The following is a 22,713-nucleotide window of genomic DNA, read 5'->3' on the forward strand; positions in this document are numbered from 1 at the left end:
CATTATTCTCAAATTGAAACGAGTAAACCTAAGTTTGCCATGATCCCGAAGCAACCGTTGATCCCAATCAGGGTATCTCGTTCCTTCCCAATGAGTTTAGCTGATTGGGATCTGAACTGCTTGCGACCCTGACCAAGGCCAAGGCCAAGAAGACCGACCGAGTAGGAGGAAAAGAGGGCTCGGACATATCTGCAAGTCCGACGTGGTTGGTGAAGGGGAGTGGCTGAGTCAGTTGGCCGTGGCCCTTTGACCGTGGTTGTGGGCTTCCTAACGGTCTGGTGAAGACCAGAACGAGGATCTCACTTAACCGATTCGATTTCGCCGTCTCACCGATACGAAACGGTTCGCCAGTCCCAATCAATGTCTTGCTGCTGGATAGCATCTATCTGTGAAACAGCTCACTCCGTTCGGTGCACGAGACGCGAAACCGAGTCATGCCTCCGAATAGGAGAGCAAGGAAGCCACGGACATGTGAAAGAGCCTGTCTGTGTATCGGCAAAATTACATTAACATGAGAGAGAGGGAGAGAACGGATCGGGGGGGGGGGGGGGGGGGGGTCCGACTCAGATTCAATTCTGTTGTAGTAATACCAGATCTGGATCTGGATCAAACAATGCATAGGATTTAAAAGGTGACCCAAACTGCCTTAACCAGTATTCGGGTCAGACCCACCTCCAATTCAAATCTGAACCATTGACTAGACAAAAAATTCTTTCCTTTTCACCAACTCGGATCCTTCCTGTTGGGGCTGCTACGAGTTGGATCCGGGTAAAACTGGACCCATTGGATCTCCTAAACGGAACCGGTGGAGTTATAGCCGAGCGACCTCCCCTTCCAAGTGGGTCCAAACGCCGCTTAGCTGAGCTTGCTACCTCCCCTTCCTCGCCACCAAACAGTTCTCAACCCTTCCTTGTCAGCTACCTTTCCTCCCTAGTATCGGAGAACTCCTCAGCGACCGATCAGTAGCACACCCTTCAAAACTCCCTCAACCAATTTGTTAGATCATGAATATTATCACAGCTAGACATCTAATTTGTCGTCGGCATTCGTTCTTTTGCTGTATTTTTCATTACAACAATCACATGAGAACTCCCCATAATCTTTCTGCTTACGTCCCCGCGATCCCGCGGTCTTCACCAAATCGCCAACAAATTTTCTCACTCCAAATTTTAGATTCAGAGGCAAAATTTGAAAAGCAGAAATATTGTTGGGACCTTGAATATGTATATATATATATATATATGGGTGCAGTTCATTCTAATGCAGAATAATAGTTCCCTTCAACTCAGATAGTGTGGTCGCTAGCTGCCTCGGTACAGCTTCTCTCTTCGTTGGTGTGACTGAGAAGAAGAAAGAATGGCTCTACTGTGTGTTCCTCTTGTTGGTGCATCTGTGGATCAAATGCTTCAGGACAGGGACAAGGCCAAGGAGGGTGGTGCAGACCTTGTGGAGTTCAGGGTGGACTACCTCAAGAGCTTTCAGCCTCGCCAAGACTTGGGGGTCCTTTTGAGAGATAAGAAGCTGCCTGCAATTGTTACATACAGGTAGACCATGCTGGGTGCACTCCGACCATGACTGACTTCGCTTTTATTCTGCTAGTTTCCTTTTGTCAGAACTTTTTTACGTTTGAGTGCATAACTCAGCGTCGCAAAGCTTTGCAATATTTTGAAGGTGTTTTCTTTCTGCAATACATTTGAAGGAATATGCCAGATGACATAATGCACAATGTTCACATATGACCATTGTTTCTTCTTTACATCCAAGATATAAACCAAGTCTGTAGGATTTTGTATATATATATATATATGATTCATGTCTTGTGTTTTGTATGTACTTCTTCGGATGTTTTCTTGTGAAAAAAACATACGTAAAGAAGGCTTCTACAAGGAGATTGTCGACTCATCAACTGGCGAATTTGATGTCGTTTCCTGCACAAATGGCACACCCAGTTATGGAAAACAACCGATCCTTTAAAAGAATTCGGTCACCAGCCCCAAAAGTTTTCTTGGAAGCCTTATGATTGTCAACAGACCAGTCACTGATTCAGAAAGTTTTTTCAACATTGTCTTCTTCTTTATTTACGTTGAAATGAGCTTTGCTTTTTGCTTCAACGATGACTGCCTTCTCCAAGAACGTCGTCAATATGTAGTCCATTGCTTAGTCAAAGGGGTTCTAGCAATCTAATATATGAGCAGATTATTTGCAGAGCGATACTGCATAGTTTCCCATTTGAGTATACTGATGTCCGCTCTCATTTTTTCTTTTTGCAGGCCTAAATGGGATGGTGGTTATGCCGAAGTCGATGACCAGACAAGATTGGATGCGCTCCGTGCGGCTATCGAACTAGGAGCTGACTATGTGGATGTGGAGTTTAAGGTTACTGCTACATTCTTACATTCTGAATTAGGGCAAAATTTTCAACTAGAGCGTAAAAATGCTTAACTTTAGTTGCAACTTTTTCTCTTTTCCTTTATGCTTCACATGAATGCTCTGTTCTTATCAAACTAACTAATCATCTTATTCGTAAGTTTCCTTGCTTTTCAAAATTTAGCGCCTCCAACCACCCAACCTTCATTTCGCATGATGAATCCATTTTCTTACCCTGATCAAAATCTTTACATATTATTTTGTCTGTAGCTTTTTAGAAGAAAGGAATGTAATATTGAAGGACTGCAGATTAGAGTAGGAAACATTACATGATAAACTTGGTTTGATTTGATTACGGCTGATTCTTTTGGCAGGTAGCGGAGGACTTCATAAAATCCATATCTGGAAAGAAGTCTGAGAAGCAGAAGGTCATCGTATCGTCACATAACTTTGAACACACTCCCCCTGTTGAGGAACTGACCGACATAGCTGCAAAGGTCCAAGCCACTGGAGCAGACATAGTGAAGGTTGTAACTGCTGCGAAAGATATTACAGATGTGTCGCGTCTGTTCCGAGTGCTGGCCCACTGTCAGGTACGTTCTAACTCTTGTATGCTTAATTCTTTTAATGTGAATTACCATGTCACGAAGATCTCTGGAAATTCATAAATTGTACTCTTGTTTGCTTTCTACATGTTCCATGTTAAATATTAGTTAAAGGACTACGTTTATGTTATTTGTACTAGTTCTGACTTAAAAGTAAAACTGTAAGTGGAAGATAATTGGGCAGCATTTTCTTTTTTGGCATAAGCGTGTACCACTATCCTGCATGAGCATTGTAAATGGAAAACTCCATAATAGGCTCTTACTAACATTTCTCTACAAATCAATATCTCAGTGTCCCTTTTTTTACTTCCTACATGGTATATAGAATTGATTTTCAAGTTAAAAGTAACATGGTGTGCATTTTCCAGGTTCCAATCATTGGGCTGGCTACAGGGGACAGGGGTGTGATCTCCAGGGTGCTTCCCTCGAAATTCGGTGGATACCTCACTTATGCTGCTCTTGCAGCTGGAAAAGAATCTGCAGATGGGCAGCCAACCCTAAAAGATATGCTGAACGTGTACAACTTTAGACAGGTTGGGAGGGAAACCCAGATATTTGGGATCATAGGAAAGCCTGTCTACCACAGTAAAGGGCCAGTTCTGTATAACAAGGCATTCAGTTCTGTTGGGCTTGATGCAGTTTATGTGCATTACTTGGTGGATGACCTCCCCCATTTTGTTGATGTTTACTCAACACCAGACTTTGCTGGATTCAGGTCCACTTCTTCTCTGATAGCAATGTTCTTATTAGTTGGCAATTGCTTCCTGGTTTAATTAGTCTCAAGTATGCCACAGAAAAAAAGCTTTAAATTCCATAGTTTTCATTTTACAAAAATTATATCATTTGAATCTTTCTGCTGCTAGGCCAATTTTAAAAATTGTCGTGTTGTATACACTAAAGTTGACCTTCTATACACTTTGGTATTATATTTTTGTAGACATCGTCCAGGAAAACCATAGCTTAAGGGCCCACCCCTTCTTCCTGCCCCACTTGTATCATTTTACAGTATAATGGTTTCATACTCACAGTGATTGGTTTAAAATGCAGTTGCACAATCCCTCATAAGGAGATTATGTGTGAATGCTGTGATGAAGTTGACCCTGTTGCCAAGGTAAATGAGGACATTCTCCTTTCTGAGGTCATCGGAGTAGTAATATTGTACTACTGCAAGAAATGACCAATTATTTAATGCATATCAATAGTTTGAAGTTCCAATAGCAACTCTAATAGTGTGAATATTTCCATAATTTCAATCTAGTCTATCGGAGCTGTAAATGCAATTATTAGACGCAATGGAAAGCTGTATGGGTACAACACTGACTACATTGGTGCTATCTCTGCCATTGAAGATGCATTGAGAGGTTTGAATTTTTGTACCTTCTAACATGTAACTAGAAAGTATCACCTTCATTTCCAAATAAATCATTTCTATGCTATGACTTTATTGCAGCTGCGAACATTCAAGGCAATGTGCCTGGCGGCTCACCCCTTGCTGGGAAACTATTTCTTGTTATGGGAGCTGGAGGAGCAGGAAAATCACTTGCTTATGGTGCCAAACAGAAGGGAGCCAGAATTGTGGTTGCCAACCGCACCTATGGTATTGATGCTGAACCAAGTTTTTCTATTTAAGAGCTCTGAGCAGGGTCACCATCAACCTAAGTTTAGACAAAAATAAGTTCATAGGTGCACCTATACACTAGATTTTTTTCCTTCCGGTTTATGTCAAGTTATATTTATTACTTCAATTTTTGCCAAATTCGATATGCCTATGACCAAGATCTTTCATTGCCACCTTGGCAAAAGAAGGCCTTGGGCTCAAAATTGTTTGCACTAGAATCCAACTGGTTCTTGATCATGCATCATTTACCATTAGCATATTACAATATTAAATTAGTTTTGGTCATGGTTTTATTAGGGAATTTGATCTGCCTATTTGTTAATCTGAATTGTAAACATTGTTGCTTCTTACTGCAAGAGCGAGCGAAACAACTTGCAGAAGCAGTTGGTGGTCAGGTAATTCCTCTGTCTGAACTGGAAAACTTCCATCCAGAAGACGGCATGATCCTTGCCAACACTACTCCTGTTGGCATGACACCAAAGACAGGCGTGTCACTGATGCCCAAGGTTTGTCTGCTTTTCTTATACACCCCAGCTTCCTTGTTCATTTGTATGTGATATGTTGGCTATAATTTCCAACTCCTGACTAGTTTTCTTGACAATTATATGAACAGTTGTTCATGTTAACCACAGAGTGTGTACACTCCTTGTATCTTAATGGGTTTCTTTGCCATTCATGTACATGTTTCTAGCCATGCAAAACACTACTTACATGGCTATATATGTTCTTGCTGCAGCATTGCATGAAGCGCTTCACACTGGTGTTTGATGCAATTTATACTCCCATCGACACCAAACTCTTGGTTGATGCAAAGGACTCAGGATGTATTGCTGTTAGTGGTGTTGAGATGTTCCTGAGACAGGCAAAGGGACAGTATGAGCTCTACACTGATGGTGCCCCAGGTAACCTCACAGATGTCCTCTTCTTTGTTCAGTTTCATTGCTCGCCATTGCGGGCACTATAGGGCATTCAGTTGCAACTCTATGCTCTAGTTTATGTGAACTTTAGTGAATGATTCTGCTATTGGTTGATGCAGCTCCTGTTGAAGTGATGCGTGAAGCCGTCCTGAGCAAGAAATAGAAGAAACGTTGGCAGCCCGTTCTCCTGGGTCCTACCCATTAATATACACAGAGCTCTGCATCGTGTATTTTCCTTTAATAAGACTTCTGTATGTGGGGTTGGTTCCTTGCTCTAGTGATCTGAATTTTTGCGAGGACTTTTTGTTTCTAGTAAATGTGTCGAGCTTGTCGAAGGCATTGTCAATCATGTTTCGAGAATTGAATTAGATCTCCAGTTATTGTTGCACTCTCCTCTAAATCTTGCAAATGACACTCAGTAATCTCTGGATACTATAACCAAGAAAGGCCTCCACTCCAAGGTGGAGATTTCAATATAGTCATTGGCATGGGGCTTATTCTTGTCTTACTTCTTCATCTCCAACTCAAACCAATGAGCACCTCAACCCTGAATCTTGATCCTGCATCTGCCAGAAACTACACCAAATTCTGGGAAACAGTGACAATTTATTAAGCTTTTAGATTGGGAAATCATGAAACTTAAAACTGCAATCGAGGACAAACTCTAGTTTGGTATTCATTCAAAGCAAACTGATTGGATCAAAACGGGTTCAAATTTAAACTTCCTTGGTAGTTCAAGTCTCAGGCCCTCATGATTGAGCAGGTTATTTAGAACAAGTCAACCTCCTGGATGCGTCCGGCTGCTAAGAAAGCCGGGCCAAGATGGGTCCGAGCTAAAAAGGCCGGCTGCTAGTGGATGCTCTTGCCGACCATCCCAATTAATGTTCGTTGACATTTTGGTGCGTGATAATTTCCAATGGCATCCACAGCAGCCCAAAGGCCGAAATTGCCAACTTTGTGCATCAGGCAGGCATGTGAGCGGATGAAGAAAAACCTGGTGGTTGAATGCTTATTTCATGCAATGTTGAGCAATTTCATGTAAGTTATCATATTATTTGAGAAGGCTTTAAATATATCCCTTGAATATTCTCCTTTTATTCTTCTTGGCCTTTCGGTGTGAACAAAAGACTTCGCTTCCTTGATCATCTAGAGGATTTTATAAGGGATCAGTACTTTTCAAAAGTTTTAAGAAATTCAACTCTCAAAAGAAAACGTGTTGGCCCATGTTGGGATTTGATGTCGTATTTTAATGGTAAATTTGTACCATAATTCCCTTGGTTTTGCAGATTTAATTCAAACAAACTCTACATTTTATTTTGTCTTTTTTTTATTTATTGATTAACAAGTGCAAATCTATCGTATATAAAATTCATGCTCTTTTTATTGCATCGAGAGTTGCTATTGAAGCAAGACTTGGTCTGTTTCCTTACTTACTTTACATGGCATGGCATCTATATAATATGAATTTAACGACGCTTCATTTTGTGGGTGCTGCTTGGAAATCTAACTAAACAAAATTTGGGTTACATATCTAAAAACTTGACAATGGACACAATACATGTTTCTTGTATGCTGAATTTTACAAGGATGAACAAATCAAGGTTATAAATACTCTTAGGTTGTATCCGATTTGTACATCAGAAGATTCTTTATTATACGTCCATTGATATCTTCTTTGAACACATAAATTATACCCATTATTCTACATAAGAAAATAAATAATGCAACTGTTCTTAAGGATTACAATGTGCAAAAATAACTAAATGAAAGCATCATTGTAAGTGATTTGGGTTTTGCATTAGCAGGATAACCTATTTAATCCTCTCACAATGATGCATTTTCCTAATAATTGTCCAAAAAAATGCCTCAAATTCATGAAAATAAAATGAGCTTGGTGTCATCTTAAAATGACAATTAAATTCTATGATGGGTTTAATAATGTGAACCGTTAAAGAAGAAGAGAATCGGTCAACTTCCAGCGGTTGGAAGGGGGATTTGGGTCACACCGGCGCACCGAGACGGACCACGTGAAGAACATGCACACGGCTCGAGCTCGACGGCACAGAAAGCAAGTCCTAAGTCCTGTTTGATGAAACCGGTTCTCCTTCCAGGCCGATCCACAACAAGAGCCGCACGAGTTCAGGTGCAAACAACCCGGTTTTTCAGAAAGGTGTTAGAAAAAAACATGAAAATCGCCCCTGCCCTTTTATTTCACATGTCCTGATGTGAATCGGACTGATCTTTAACCAAGTCTGTTATCATACAAATACTAATGAACTGGATTCTATTAGAACTCTGAAATTAAATGTGTTTGAACGAGAATAGTTGCAGGATGAGTAGCATTTTGAGAAGTACTCGTGTTGCATCTCCCTTTTTGTCAAGCACAAATTTTAGACTTCAAACTTAGGTTGTGTACAGAATTTACTGAACTTTTCAATATTGGATCTAGATTTGATTATCATGAGATGGAAATGTAGTCATGACAGTTCTTTGTTGGATCTCATACTCGGCTTAATTTGTAAAGAAAACATAATTTTATGATATAAAATTTTGAGTATGTTGAAAAATTCTGATCTTATGATGAGTTATGTGACAATTTCTAACGTGGTATTCAGATGTATAACTATATGATATAGGATCGACCGGTTTCCAACAGACGGATCAGATCGTTCAGTCGTTGGTTCGAATCGATTGCACTGGTTCAAGGCGATTCTGTGTCGATTTCAGCGACGGTGAGCGGAGAACTTCTATCCACGGCGTTTCCACGGGGGTAAGACCGAGCTCCTGCTTGGGTCTCTGACGGCCACCAACCCCCAGAGGTTCAGGCTCCTCGCTTCTCGTTTTCCCATCTCATATGACGCGTCCGAGTCCGCAATTCTTCGTTGTTCAGTCCCACAAAGGTTGCGTTCTTGCTCAGACAACCACTGTCTAGCTGACGCGACTCTTCCGTCAAAAATCTTCCACACCAACGGGAAGCCGCCATTTCTGAAACTTGGGTGCTCTTTATATAGCCGCATTCGTATCAAATTCTCATGAAAATTTGATCCTCTGGTTCATTTCGAATTGCCACAGCGAGACTTTGTGATTCAATCATGGCGCGCAACACCACCCTTCTGTGCGTCCCGTTGGTGGCGTCGTCCGTGGAACAGATGCTGAGCCAGATGGATCAAGCTAAGGACGCCGGAGCAGATCTTGTGGAGATCAGATTGGACCACATTCAGGGCTTTCAACCCCACCAAGATCTCGAGACCTTGCTCAAACACGGGAAACTGCCCGCCCTTGTGACGTATAGGTCTGTGCATTTGGTCCTTTTGATTCATTTTGTCTTTTTGTGGTGGTCTGGTTGATCATGTTTTTCTGGATATTGGTGTTATTAAGATCTTTAGTCTTCTTATCAGTTCACTGCTTCTAGTTTCTATCTCATTGTTCAGATTTCTGGTCTTATGAACAAACAAGTGGGTCTGTTAGCGCAAGGGAGTAGATAACAAGAGTATTGTTGCACTTTGAGATCCTCTGTTGAACGATCCTCTGGCTTATTTTTGCGGCTTATGACTGTTTATTTGACCCTGTTGAATTCTTAACTGAACTCTTTCGAGAGAAAAAGGCCATCTCGCCCAGATAACTAAACAAAACTCTTAAGCCCTTGTACAGCATGAAACTATAATTTCAGTTTCAAGAGTATCTATGATCTTGGCCAACGAGAGTTCAGCTCACCTGGCTACAGGGTTAGGTTTAAAACCTTTAAATTGTCGAAAGTTCAATACCTGATCTGCATCTTCGTTGGCAACTGAACAGAATCTACCTAATCCTGCCTTGCCTATCTAAAGAGAAAGATTTTACAAACTTGAAACTGTTAGGTGATTCCACAAAATGTTATTTTTGTGAATGCGTATACATCTTTAAGACCATGTCTTCAAACTTCAAAGTCATCTCTTATGTACGTTAATAGCTGGTTGCTTTTGTTTTTGTTCCTTAGGTGCTCTTTCTTTCTTTCTGAGAATCCTGATTTTTTTCGTAATGTGTGTTGATTCCAGACCAAAGTGGGAGGGTGGTCAATATGAAGGTGATGAGCACGAAAGATTGAATGTGCTTCGTTTAGCTATGGAATTAGGTGCTGACTATGTGGATGTTGAGCTCCAGGTATTATCTCTGTGGCTGCAAACATGTACTTTCGTCATACTTATAGCACACTAGGTGGGATATGTACGGTTGTGTCAGCCAGCTTGTACGCGAACTGTGTTTGAAGCTTTTTTATCATCTTATAATTATTAGAACATTTAGCAGGACAGGAAAATTTCAAGGAACTCAGACGTTGTTATTTTTTGGTGAAACAACACTCAGATATTCGAAGGCCTGCTTGAGCTTCTGTCACTTGATACATAAACTGACCTGTGTTTAGAAAAAATGCTTGAAAAGCTCCAAGCCAAGCTTAAGCTTTTGAAGATCTTCATCATATATTTTTTAATGAGGTTGAACTATATACAATTTATTTGATGCATAAAACAAGTCCTTGAAGTTGTTTTCGGAGCTTCTTAAAAAGCAAGCCAGTTCACAGTTGAACATCAATTTTCTCAAACAAAATCATTATCAATCCTTGAATGCATACTATGTTGTACAAAACTGATCATATTTGCTTGCCCTTAAAAATTTTTTTCTGCTTCACAAATCTAGGTTAAAATGTACATGTTGTGTACTTTTGCAGGTTGCTACTGACTTCATAAGTTCCATATCTGCAAAGAAGCCTGAGAAGTGCAAGGTCATTGTTTCATCACATAACTATCAAATCACTCCCTCCAGTGATGAACTAAGTGACCTAGTTGCAAGAATTCAAGCAACTGGAGCTGATATAGTGAAAATTGCCACAACAGCCACTGATATTACAGATGTAGCACGTATGTTTCAAGTAATGGTGCATTGTCAGGTCAGTGCTTGGACAGTTTCAGGGTCACTTGATAAAATACAGAATAAATTTATAAAATCTTGTAATGTCCTTCAAAGTGATGGTCAATCGTTCTTCCCCTATTCAATACCCACCATTTTGCCTTTACGTTCAATCAAATTGAGGCATATCCTTAACACTATTGTGATTATCCTCTTTTTTCATTCAATTTTCGTATTATACAAAATGCTTCCAGATTCTCACTAATAACATCACACAGAATATTCTTCAGGTCCCAATTATTGGATTGGTTATGGGAGACCGAGGAATTATATCTCGAGTTCTGTGCCCCAAGTATGGTGGGTACCTTACTTTTGGTACTCTTGAAGCTGGTAAAGAATCTGCTCCTGGTCAACCTACACTGAAGACTTTGCTAGATTTATACAATATAAGGCAGATTGGACCTGATACCAAAGTATTTGGCATTATTGGAAAGCCAGTAGGACATAGCAAGGGTCCTATTTTATACAACACAACATTCAAGCGTGTTGGTTTCAATGGAGTCTATGTACATCTGTTGGTGGATGACCTTGCACGTTTCCTTAATACATATGCATCACCAGACTTCCCGGGTTTCAGGTTCATTTCTTCTCCAAGGATCTGTATTGAATCGTTTTATGTTTCTACGTTTCTGAAGAAAAAGTATATGGTTCATGCTTAGAGAAAGCAAAGTACGAACATAACAGCAATTGCATGGCCAACGTGGAATCACCCCTGATATTTTTGAATTTTCAGTCATAATCTGTTTTTCCTTATTTCCATGTAGTTGTACTATTCCTCATAAGGAGGCTGCAGTTGTATGCTGTGATGAAGTAGATCCAATAGCAAAGGTACCTAATTGATGATGCCTTCTACAGTTTGCTATATATTTTCTGATTTGCAACCGTATATTGTCATTCTTTGAGTGGGATAGCTGCATGGTTGCTGATATTTAGTTTCCTGAAATTCTTTCTAGAGTATTGGAGCTGTAAATACAATTGTAAGGCGGGGAAGTGATGGGAAGCTGGTTGGATACAATACTGACTATCACGGTGCAATATCTGCCATTGAAGATGGACTTAGAGGTATATATTTATGTATATATATATTTGTTTAGGTTGTATCTACGATAACTAAGGGATCTTTGACTTGAACGATTATCCTGCAACTTTCTCTTATATGAAAGAAAAAGGCAAAATGCACGGTCATTTTCGCTTTGATGTCTGACATCAATCCTGGAACACAGGTTCAATTGCCAATGTTAATGAAGCCAATTCACCCCTTGACGGCAAACTATTTGTTGTCATTGGAGCTGGAGGAGCCGGTAAAGCACTTGCTTATGGTGCAAAAGAAAAAGGCGCAAAAGTTGTCATAGCCAACCGCACTTTCGGTAAATATTTTTTTACCCTTTGCAAGACTCTGTCATATCACTTTTGATTCACCTGTTAAATAGCAAGCATGAAATGAAATTTAGTTGCTAGGCTCCCATCATCTGGAAGGCAAATTCTCAAGGACATTCGTTCTTTAACTAAAACTATGGTTCTTTCTGATTAGTTGACTGACTCAAACTATGGTGCTTCGTGATTACTTGAAGCTTAAGTGTTAGTCTCTTTCCTACTATCCTTTAGTTGGAGCACAAACTGAACACCTTTATTTTTTTCCTTTCTGCCAGAACGAGCCAGAGAACTTGCCAATTTAGTCGGTGCTGAAGCTATTACATTGGCTGAACTAGAAAATTTCCATCCAGAAGAAGGCATGATACTCGCAAATACCACTTCTATTGGTATGCAGCCAAAAATAGAGGAGACACCCGTGCCAAAGGTTTTGTCTGCTTAATCTATTCTCTACGTGCTTTTATTATCCTTTGCAGATATTATCATCTCCTCTATCCAGTTAGGTTTTGGAGAATTGCACAACTGCTCATGTGCACATGGGTGCTTTCACGAATTATAATGCTTATGATACTGATTTATTTATAACTTTTAATGTTGCTCTCCTTCTTTCAATGGCTACATGAAATGACAAGCCAATATGTTTGGATGCATTGCAGCACGCTCTGAAGTCATACGCTCTTGTTTTTGACGCGGTCTATACACCTAAAAATACAAGACTTTTGCGGGAAGCAGAGGAGTCAGGAGCCATCCCAGTTAGCGGTGTGGAGATGTTTCTCAGACAGGCAAAGGGACAGTTTGAACACTTCACTGGTTTGCCTGGTAGGTTGATCTCTTACAAGTTCAACCTTTGTTCCTTATTATTTTCTGGCTTCTGTTCTAAGCTTTACCATGTTGACCTTTCTTCATTGGTGAATGCAGCTCCTGAGGATGTAATGCGTGATGCTGTTCTGAGCAAGATGTAGGAGAAACCACGAAATCCATTTTGGGATAACGGAAGTAGTATTGTCTGTTCAACTGTACTGTAGGTGGTAAAAAAATTTCTTTTATTGTTACGATTAATTTTGCAATCATCCTGGCTCTGCTCCTGGAATGCCGAGTTATTTGCTTGTTGTATGAATTGTCTCTTCTTTTGGAGGATGGACTAGAAACTGTGTATTGTATTTGCCTTTAATGGCAGTGTTGATGCAATGAGATTAGTGGTCATGAATCTGTCTATCTCTCTCTCCGTCTCTCTGTCTACAAGCAATCCATTAAGAAATTCAGGGATTCAGCTCTGGGGTTGTCTGGTTTGTCAAATGAGGCTTGGCTCAAGTCAAGCTCATTTAAACTTGCCAAGTAATTACTACTATGTTCTTAAAAGTTAAAATGTCATTGGGCCTGTGTGTATCTATCTATCTGGTATTTAACACTTGGCCTCTTTCCATTTGAAAATTTCAAGTCTGCAATAAGCTCGCATATACGTTCGAGTCGAGTTTCGACAGAACATGCCGTCGTGTCTAGCTAACGTATCTTTTATTATATGTGCAGTATCTTAAAAGTTTTTGAGAACTTTTTATAACACCATTTGTCGCTTGAGCCTGCTAAATCTTCAGCAATTTTCTGACTCGATTGGCAGCCCCGCGAATTTGATTCGATTTCTGATTTTTACAACGCCGAGCCCGCAACCATCCAGGCAACATTCAATATTTGGTTTCACAACCAATTTAAGTGTTCGACATATTAACACATAATGGATTTTATAAGTTAAACAAGAATATGAGGTAAAAATCGTTTCAATTACTTATCGTGATAACCAATTTTGTGTAGAAATTAGAAAGATGATAGCCTGTTCTGAATACTATCTGCAAAACATCGATCGGAAACATTGTTGATTACATTTGATGTTTAACAAGAACCTCCCAGAAAGTGTGCGCAGAATAATACACCACCAATGAGGCAAGCACTCCAAACACCAAGGGTGAAAAAGCTTCCAAAAACTTTCATTCAAAAACTACAATTCAATCAAAATGGATGAGGCAATGGAAGGAAAACAGACGGCAGAAACCATCTCCACGTCATGCAAGCTGACCTCTGTCCAGCTTAGTGTTCACAATCACATCCCATGGCCGTGCAACTTAGGACCATAACAGATGTGCATGCATTCAGGACGTTTACAATCTAATCAGCTCACAGTAATAATAGTGAAGAACATTCCCTTAAAAACAGAATAATCCAAGGTTCAGGTAGTTTAACAGCCTCAAATACTTTATAGTGGCAGACGAATAAAAGCAAACAGACGAGAAAAAAATAACTCGATTTGTATAGATTTTCCTCTTCAAACACGGCCTACCTTTGCAAAACTGACCATCCGAGTGGAGCTGTCCAACTGTGACCCTCTAGTAACCGAACCAGACTGATAAGGCGTCCTCCCAATGTTGCTGTATGCGTCCTGGTAACGGGTGCTCTGGTAACCACTGGAATATCCACCTCCTCCTTGTCGATCTTTAGAAAATGCCCCACCAGAAGAAACAACAGAAGAAGCTGTTCTCCCACCCGCACCACCATAACCAGACCGACCACCGTAAGTCGTTTGTCTTCCCTGTGCAGAGAAATCAGTCTGCCATTTCCCTGAAGCTGCACCTGCATAGTCTTGCCCCTCTCTTCTTCTAGGAGGAAGCCCATCCAGTGATCCACCCGTCCTGGCTTCCCAGGCCTTCTCATTGCTGTCTACTAGAACTCCTAATTTTTCAGCATATTGGAAGGCCAAGGCTTGGAGTCGTGTATGTCCAACATTATGGAAGACGATGCACCTAGTTGGCTGATCCCAACTACCATGAAGTTCTTCCAAAACCATCATCTTGCTGACAATGCTGTGGACACTTGCTTCAGCAAGGTCGAACATTGCAGCAAGCTGGTCCAGACTCAAAGACTCATAACAGGAAGAGTAAGTAAACAAGTACGTCCTCAAAGCTTCTTCTTTAATCTTAGACCTTAACATCTCCAGTACCTTCTCTTTGTTGCGCAGCAGCTTCCACACATCAAGAGACTCGATCACTTGGAAAGCTTTCTGGAAGTCCCCTTTGGTTAACAATCTTGTTGCAGTCATGACATGGTCACGGACATTTTCTGGTGGACCAGTAAAGGTCTGCCGCTCACTGATTTCCAAGTGACGGCGAAATGTCTTGCTTATGACTCTGCGTTTTGCATCATGCGTGCTGCACGCCATGTTGGGTACCTCCAAAAGCATGGCACATATTAAATGAACAGCTTCTAACAACTCAAGGTTTATGTGCATGTGGTAGGGCATCTGTCTTCTCCTCTCGAGTTTTTCCTGAATGAAATGTAAATTTTATCACGCTACCACACACATTGTTTATGGAGTTTAAAAATTGAAAAGTTATCAAAAGGTAGCTAACGTTCAAAAGGTGGGAAAAGACTGCCACGAACATCTGAAACTAAACACTAATGACAAGTTACTGCATGCTTCAAAAGATACTACAACAACGACTGCTACAGGTCATTCAACACTCCAGGAGAACGGTCAACAGAATAAGAGGCCAGTGAGTATACAAAACTGTCTTCAGTCACGCAGGTTTACAAGGCAAGCAAGAAAAACAAATAAAAGATCGGGCCACTACTTTCGCATCCAACAGGAACCTTACAGGTATGGTAGAAGAATACTGGTACAAGAACGTAACAGTGGTCATGTAAATGAACCAGTAAATGATTCGACATGAATTATAGATAGACATATCAATCATCCTTGCCATTTGTGAGCTCCGAATAGCCATCCCATCATCTTTTTTGTCATTCTACAGAAATTCAAACTTGAAGTCATAGAATCTTGCTTTCAAACTTAAGCCACACCGACACTTCTAAAAGGCATGTTGACAAGGGTGTGGGTACGGGAAATGGCTTGGACACAGCAGGTTTTTTTTTTTTACCTATTCAGCATATTTTAGTATTTTCTTGTATGTTTTAGCATCTTTAAGCTTTTTTTGTTAAGTAATTTATACTTTTATGAATATAAACAATGAATTTATGTGTTTATAATTTTATAGAGAGAGTGTGTATGGCCGTCTCCCCGGACCCAAGTTTATTAAAATTGTTTCGCACAAGTATCTGTATCAGCACCTGCTTCAGCATCCATACCCGCACCTATGTGACATAGCTTCCAATATTATATGTCTTAATCGAAAAAATTACAATAAAAACAGCATATGCTGTGGACAATTTTTTTGGTTCATAAGGTGCACAAAAGTCAATGCATTGAATCAAATCTTGAATTATAGACAACATCAAGACAAAAATAGCATAATCCAGTGCACAATGTTTGTTGGCTTATGAAGTGCACCTAGCTCAATGCACTTAGTTCAAATGGACTATAGATTCTGAAAAATGAATTATATCTCAAACTACAGAGAATACTGTATTCGGCTTGATATCAGTTTGTCATTTTTAAGAAATGCTAAAAAAGATAGACGGATGTGAAGTTTTGATATAACAAAACAAATTGAGACTTATCACTACAGTGTGCAACAAGCATATCTTTGTTGATTATTTCATGCATGCCTTTTAAGAAAGTGCTAACTGTCTGAATATTCCCAAACTCCATCATCATCATCTTGCAATCTTCTCCCCCATATTCTTGATGGTACGTAACTCTTCCTCCACCTTGAAATTCAACATAACAGCAACCAATTTCTAACTATCTTGGCACTTTTGCATATCATGTATACAACTCCTTACACTCAGTACTTGCCAATCCTTTTCCAAGGCGTCCCCAAGAAACGTTGGTTTTCAAATCTACCCTATGTTGTCATTTGCCCGCAGGCAGTCGTCTACTCTATGTTGTGAAGGCGCCCAGGCAGCACCTGGGCACCTAGGCCAAAAGGGCGACTGAATTTTTTGTTTTTTTTTTAGTTATGTTAACCATTACATAATAAAATTATGTACTTACTGACTGAACTGTAAGCTTCTATTCCCAGTAAAAAAAAAAAAACTGTTCTGTTCTGTTCTAATTCAATGATTAAATTTTGTAACTAAAGCAAAAAGTAAGACATGAAAAAACTGTTATGTTCTTATTTACATGACTAACAGTAGATTTCCAGCTTGTTTACATACTGGAAACTGTGCTGTTCTGTTCTAGTTGATGCCTTAGTTTGATACACAAAAGAAATGACATTCTTGTTTACATACTGGACACAATGCTTGCATTTCTTATAGACTATTTCAGCTATAGACCTTATAGAGTCATAGACTATTTCATTTGAATCATTTCAAACAAAAATCATATCAAATCAGTACATATAATATACACTACAAGTCTACAACAGATTGTACATTACATATAATATACATTATAACAAATTGTACATATAACAGATTGTACAAATGAATACATATAATATACATTATAACAGATTCAACTGCAGATGGAACCACTTTAAAACTTGCTTCAGACTATACTAATATACATATATAGACATTAATATACAATACATAAATATACATTATTTCAGATTGTACATATATTATACATTATAACAGATTGTACATAGTATATACAATAACATCACAGGTATATACCTTCCCATGGACTAGGCGTGCTGAATCTGCTGATGCCTGTCCAGCCTAGGTGCAGCACCACACCCATCTCTTAAGTGACGGACTTACGCGACAGGTGTGGACTGGCGCCTAGTCCATGCCTAGGCGTCGCCTAGCCGACTTAACAACATAGCATCTACCATAGGGTTTCTACTCACCAAGAGAAGCACAAATTTTGCGAATAATGCATTTCATCTTGAGACTTGGGAAAAAAAAAAGGACTTCTGAGTTTTGCCTCCAATGGTAATAGGCAATAGCTCTGGGAAGTATTTCGTACGAGATAATGTAATATGCTTTTCACCTAGATACAGCTAGGCACAAATACTTTAGACTTTATTGTCAGATGAGGACATATCGATGCCCACCCCCGCATGTGCATCTTCCATGGCATAACGTGGCCTGTGAAGGCCTCATGTCTCATCTACTCGGTGTTGTTAGGAGCAATTTACACATGGGGAAGTTGAAGCAACACAAAGGTCTTGAGAAACTTGCGCAAATGAAAAATAATTGATTTGGAAAAAAAGAACTTGCAGCAATGCTAAAAATGGAGAAAACTACAAGCGACATACCTGCTCTGGAGTCTTTTCATGATAACGGCTTTGAGAAACTCCTTGGGCAAGCAGCTCTTTAATCCTTCCGCCAGCATAGAGCTCGGAGAGACAACTATGAGCCTCTGTAATGAGAGAAACTCTAAAGGCACACAAACCGAGTTGTGCCATTGCACGGTTAAAAAGTATCTGAGTTGCTATATCCATGTGTTGAACATTTTCCTGCAAATGGCTCATTAGAAGAAGATCACGGGCAATTGAGAATTCATCCGAAATAGCATGGTGGTAGATATCACAAAGCATCGCCCTAGCCTTTGTGCGCTCATCGCCAAACCTGTAGATCACAGAAACTAACGCATCCATAAATACTCTGCAGCTCTCCGGAAAAGTTGGCCTCCGTGGAACAAGCTCGGGCGTCGCAACAAAAGCAGGGGGACCTCTCAATTCTTCTTGTGTTTCCTCTGGCTTCCCATCCTCTCCAGCATCCGCATCTCCGTTTTCAAGAGCAGCAGAGAAGGCTGTATCGACCCTCGCCTCTGCAAGCATCCTCATAGCATCATAAACTTCCTGAGGCTTGTAGTAAACCAGCTCCACTCGCTTGAGGGCCACCCTGGCAGCTGCCTTCGTGTCCCCAACTCGCTCCAGATAGGCTTGCACATTCTGCGCTATCACAAAAAATAGAGGTTCGTCCCGAAGTCTCTCCACGTACTCTTTTGTATGAGGATCAGTGCTCTGCAAGCTCTTGAAAAATTCGGTATCCAACCTTTCCAAAAACGCGACAATGTTGCCCCAGACTCGAATAGTTCCTTTGTAATTGGCATCCTTTTGTGTTTCGTTCTCGTCTGGCTCCACCGAGTCATCCACAACAATGTTCGGGTACTGCTCAAGAATGTCAAGAATGATGAGCATATTTTGTGCACACTTCTTCCACACGTTAACTGGCATGTGTCCGAGAAGGCTAGGATTCACATCGAATTGCGCGGAGACGACGCTGAACAGAATCTCCAGTTTCTGGGCTGGGGTTTTGGCAACCCTGGTGAGAAAGGAAAGCTGCTCAACCTGTTCAATCCTGCCGGTTCCCTTTCTGCCCCTGGCCGCAACGATCTCCTTCAGTTTCTTATCGACATTATCCCATGTAATCTCGCTCGGATCCTTCATAAATTGCTTGTCCATCAGCTTGTCCTTCTTAGTTTTCTTCTTCTCCCAACCTCCCTCCCCATCTTCCTGCTCGTCCTCATCTTCTTCCTCCACCTCTGAGTCCAAGGCCATCTTCGTGGGGTCCTCCTCAAATTCACCATCCGACTCCTCGTCCTCTTCTTCGTCGCCCATGTCCCCGTCACCTTCCTCGTCACTCTCGGGGTTAGCCCTGTAACTTTCTATTAGTTCCTCGTATTGCTTGTTGTTCTTCTTCAGCTTCTGCTTCATGGAGTTGAGGGCCTTCGCGTTGGTGCTGCTCATCTTCTTCTTGGCCTCCTTGTTAGCAAGTGCCTCGGCCAGGAAGTCCTCCAGCATTACCAGCGCCTTTATGTAGAGACTGGGAGCTCTCTCCGACTCCGTTACCCGGATGACCTTCTCGAGCTGCTTGTTGATCTTGTCAAAGCTGTCCTGCAGGCTCACCCAATCATTGATCTTCATGGCGTTCTTCATCTGCTCCACGGTCGATCGCATCTCGTCGAACCTCTTGTCCTTGGCGGAGCGGACAACCCGGCGCTGGTCATCGGAGTCCTCGCTGTCGCTGCCACCGGTCTGAAGGTACTTACTCCTAGCGGCGGCATCGCCCGTATCACGATCCTCCCCGATTTCGATCTCCTCCTCCAACTCACTCTCCTCTTCCTCCTCTGTGTCGCTCCCCTGGCACAAAATCGACGTCCCAAAAGCTTAAGAAAAATGGTAACTCGTCTATGAAACTGAAACGTCAAGAGATGATAAACCAGAAGTCCTCGAGAACAGAAACTCACCTGTGTCCAGAAACGAGAACCCATCTTGCTTGAGGGTCGGCGCAGCAAAAATCAGTCTGCAAACAAACGAAAGTGGAAACCCAATTAGCATCAGATCTTGGACGAAGTTGTCTGTTTACGGGATTCAGCAAATTGGACGCCATCCAAGTGAAACCTATCATGAACACAGATGGGGAGAGAGATCGAGAGAGATAACGGGGACGGAAGCAGGGAGAATGAATAGAGATGGAACACCTAGGAAGAAGAAGAGCCAACCATGAAAGAGGGGCAGAAAGAGTTACCGGACCAGAGAGAAGAAGTGCGCGGCGCCGCGATAGAGGGAGACTGTGTTAGGGTTTCCGCCTCTCGAAGATGGGACGGACAGTTCGGAATATTTGGGAAGAAGGCGGAAAGCTCCTCTTATGCGGAAGAGATGCTCGCTATGGATAGCAAATTAAAATTAATATATCCTAAATTTATCGGCTCACAAAATTCAATCTAAACATATGTTCTTATTTTTGTGCTTCCTTTTATTGCATATTTTACATTAGCGTAGCATTTATCGTAAAATATTTAAAATATCAAATGGCACATTTCAAATTTGTTTCTAACAAATTGAAGCATCTGGACAAATTTTACATGTTTAGAGATTAAAAAATAAATAAAACATGTGAAAATGTAAATACATAATTGAATTTCATAAGAATTTGAAACCAACCAACGATCGTATATAAAGGTTTTTATTGGTCATTCATCGGTCCTTGGACTTCTTCAACATTTTGAACTTCTCTTGATATATTATTGGTTTACATTTTGAAGCTGTCCTGATAAATTAAAATATACGGGTAGATTTCAAGTCATGAAAATACGATATATAAATTGTGATTTAGGAAACGTTTGAATCAACGGCTCTAACTTTTTTTTATTACTCACAATATCTTATTTATTTTATAAAAATTGAAAATACGATCCCGACATCACTTTTTAAAAAACTACTTTAAGCATTAATAATCATGTTCACTGAACTGAACTGGTTATATGCATACATAAACACTACTGTAGAAAACTTTGTCCAAGTGAATGGATTGTGGAGATTAAGCGTGCCCCATATAAAGTTGGGCTCGGGTAGGCATGGCACTTAAAACTTGAAAAAAATATATTTAAATTAATATATAAATATAATTAATTATAATAAAATATTTTAATTATATATACAAAATAATAATGCTTACGAGAATCAAACTAACCACTGTGCCTTTATCAACCCGTTCGAGTCCAACTAGCTATGCTCTATTCCTCGGGGTGCTAAAGCTTTCCATTAAACCAGCAAACAGTCTCTAATTTTTTTTTTTGGCAAAAGTTGCATGTTAACTAATTCAAATTAGTCATGCATTGTTCATGTTCACCCTCCACATGATAAAGTTCAAAGTCTGGTGAGACACATGCAACCTCTTCCAGGGGCCCTCCTTTGTATCTTCAATTAAAAAAACATGTAATTTTATCAAAATTTTACTCAAGATATGTACAAATTTTGAAAATTCACATGTCCACCCTTAGTTAAAAGGTTGCAATAATGATTCGGTCCTCCTAATGAAAAATCTCTAGCTCAGCCCCTAAGTTTTTTGGCCCCATCTTTGGTATTGGTCGCCTTTGCAATTCCTAATTCCGTTGTTTTTATGGTTGAACCTATGAGAGATTTTGACTAAGATTTATGAAGTGAACCAAGATGAAGCAGGACTTCAAAAGATTTATATTTTTTTCAAAGCCGTTATGATATTTGCCACATCCTTAGCCCGCTAGACAGGGGCTGAGCTAAGCTAGAAAATGTTTATGAGAGGGGACGAATTAATGTTTTTAAAATTTTGATACTAGTTCAATATCATTTTGATTTTTTTTTTTATATAAAACAAGTAAAATTTTATAAAATTTACATCTAAATTAAAAAAAAAAAAAGAGGTGGGGCCAGGGTCCATCCCCTTATGCTACACAAAAACTACCATAAGGACAATAGTGGCGACTAGCGTGACTCCATCAAAATAGTACATCCAAGGGGGGGGGGAAATCAATAATAGATTCAAGGGTGGGTCATGTTGGCAATTACCTACACGAAACCATAGAAAATATTTATTTTTATATTGACGTCTCAAGACAATTTTTGTCATTTACTTGCCTCTTAAAAAATTTAAAATTATTACTAATGACACTTAACCAAAAAATCATGGCTCAGCCACCGAGTAGATCTTAGTTTATTTTTAAGAAAGTGAATCCAAAATCTAAATTAAAGGAAGTTTTTTTAAAACTCTGGTTAGTGTTCAATCAATCACAACAAAATTAATGGATGGTTTGGCACTGCCCGAAAGGTTGACGTAATACCATAACTAGTGTTACATGAATATACTCCAATCTATGAATAGATTCGTGAGATATTCACATAAGTTATTTTGATAAATATATTTAAGTTGTAGGCCCAAACATACCTGGCCTTGTGTGAACATGTCAGACTCTAGTGTCACGTGTGGCTTTTGCTTAATATAAGTTCAATCTTGATCTTGCTTGCCGTGATTTATTTTTCTAATATTTGCATTCTAGATGGAATCATTTTGACACAAAACTTAAAATTTTCTATTATTAAATATTATAATGCATAATTAATACATACATAAGTGAAGATTAAAAAATAAAGCATCGTAATTAGGACATCACAGCCACCAAATTTGTCGCATTCGTCTTAATAAAATAATTAGCAAACCAACTCGGATTTTAACTTTACCGAGTGCCAGATAATTAAAAGAAAACGATTCAGATGAGATCCTGAGATTTTGT

At 40.0% G+C, this 22,713-nt stretch overlaps 3 protein-coding genes across 5 annotated transcripts; 2 read left to right on the forward strand and 1 right to left on the reverse strand.

Annotated features, from left to right (window-relative positions):
• The first annotated feature begins 1,247 nt into the window (after positions 1–1,247).
• Positions 1,248–5,895, forward strand: LOC116261706 (bifunctional 3-dehydroquinate dehydratase/shikimate dehydrogenase, chloroplastic-like). The gene is made up of 10 exons (XM_031640513.2): positions 1,248–1,544; positions 2,271–2,376; positions 2,742–2,960; positions 3,341–3,687; positions 4,020–4,083; positions 4,231–4,333; positions 4,423–4,569; positions 4,948–5,096; positions 5,327–5,492; positions 5,627–5,895. Exons 1-10 carry the CDS (start codon positions 1,357–1,359, stop codon positions 5,668–5,670), a joined length of 1,533 nt encoding a protein of 510 aa, XP_031496373.1. The 5' UTR covers positions 1,248–1,356; the 3' UTR covers positions 5,671–5,895.
• Positions 5,896–8,189: 2,294 nt separating this feature from the next.
• LOC116263355 (bifunctional 3-dehydroquinate dehydratase/shikimate dehydrogenase, chloroplastic-like) lies at positions 8,190–13,032 on the forward strand. 2 transcript variants are annotated; one of them, XM_031643062.2, is made up of 10 exons: positions 8,190–8,799; positions 9,542–9,647; positions 10,210–10,428; positions 10,667–11,025; positions 11,213–11,276; positions 11,402–11,510; positions 11,672–11,815; positions 12,098–12,246; positions 12,476–12,638; positions 12,738–13,032. In XM_031643062.2, the coding sequence occupies exons 1-10, from the start codon at positions 8,600–8,602 to the stop codon at positions 12,779–12,781; spliced, it is 1,557 nt and encodes a 518-aa protein (XP_031498922.1). In that variant the 5' UTR covers positions 8,190–8,599; the 3' UTR covers positions 12,782–13,032. The 2 variants fall into 2 exon arrangements, with proteins under 2 accessions (XP_031498922.1, XP_031498923.1); XM_031643063.2 differs by having other exon boundaries at positions 10,679–11,025.
• Positions 13,033–13,994: 962 nt separating this feature from the next.
• Positions 13,995–20,330, reverse strand: LOC116262172 (eukaryotic translation initiation factor 3 subunit C). Of its 2 annotated transcripts, none has more exons than XM_031641312.1 (4): positions 20,193–20,330; positions 19,912–19,967; positions 17,975–19,804; positions 13,995–15,129 (listed from the first exon to the last, which is right to left on the reverse strand). In XM_031641312.1, the coding sequence occupies exons 2-4, from the start codon at positions 19,933–19,935 to the stop codon at positions 14,134–14,136; spliced, it is 2,850 nt and encodes a 949-aa protein (XP_031497172.1). In that variant the 5' UTR covers positions 19,936–19,967; positions 20,193–20,330; the 3' UTR covers positions 13,995–14,133. The 2 variants fall into 2 exon arrangements, with proteins under 2 accessions (XP_031497172.1, XP_031497173.1); XM_031641313.2 differs by having other exon boundaries at positions 20,198–20,301.
• Between the last annotated feature and the right edge of the window lie 2,383 nt (positions 20,331–22,713).

The sequence above is a fragment of the Nymphaea colorata genome, chromosome 10, assembly GCF_008831285.2.
Source record: "Nymphaea colorata isolate Beijing-Zhang1983 chromosome 10, ASM883128v2, whole genome shotgun sequence".
In the NCBI taxonomy this organism is placed as follows: domain Eukaryota; kingdom Viridiplantae; phylum Streptophyta; class Magnoliopsida; order Nymphaeales; family Nymphaeaceae; genus Nymphaea; species Nymphaea colorata.

Excerpts from the sequence above, each read along its gene's own strand:
- LOC116263355 (XM_031643062.2), top strand. The coding sequence starts at position 8,600 with ATGGCGCGCAACACCACCCTTCTGTGCGTCCCGTTGGTGGCGTCGTCC. Across the intron at positions 8,800-9,541 it reads CCCGCCCTTGTGACGTATAG|ACCAAAGTGGGAGGGTGGTC; the intron begins GTCTGTGCATTT and ends TGTTGATTCCAG. Across the intron at positions 12,639-12,737 it reads ACACTTCACTGGTTTGCCTG|CTCCTGAGGATGTAATGCGT; the intron begins GTAGGTTGATCT and ends TGGTGAATGCAG.
- LOC116261706 (XM_031640513.2), top strand. The coding sequence starts at position 1,357 with ATGGCTCTACTGTGTGTTCCTCTTGTTGGTGCATCTGTGGATCAAATG. Across the intron at positions 4,084-4,230 it reads AAGTTGACCCTGTTGCCAAG|TCTATCGGAGCTGTAAATGC; the intron begins GTAAATGAGGAC and ends ATTTCAATCTAG. Across the intron at positions 5,493-5,626 it reads CTACACTGATGGTGCCCCAG|CTCCTGTTGAAGTGATGCGT; the intron begins GTAACCTCACAG and ends TGGTTGATGCAG.
- LOC116262172 (XM_031641312.1), bottom strand. The coding sequence starts at position 19,935 with ATGGGTTCTCGTTTCTGGACACAG. Across the intron at positions 19,805-19,911 it reads GTTCTCGTTTCTGGACACAG|GGGAGCGACACAGAGGAGGA; the intron begins GTGAGTTTCTGT and ends ATTTTGTGCCAG. Across the intron at positions 15,130-17,974 it reads ATGAAAAGACTCCAGAGCAG|GAAAAACTCGAGAGGAGAAG; the intron begins GTATGTCGCTTG and ends CATTTCATTCAG.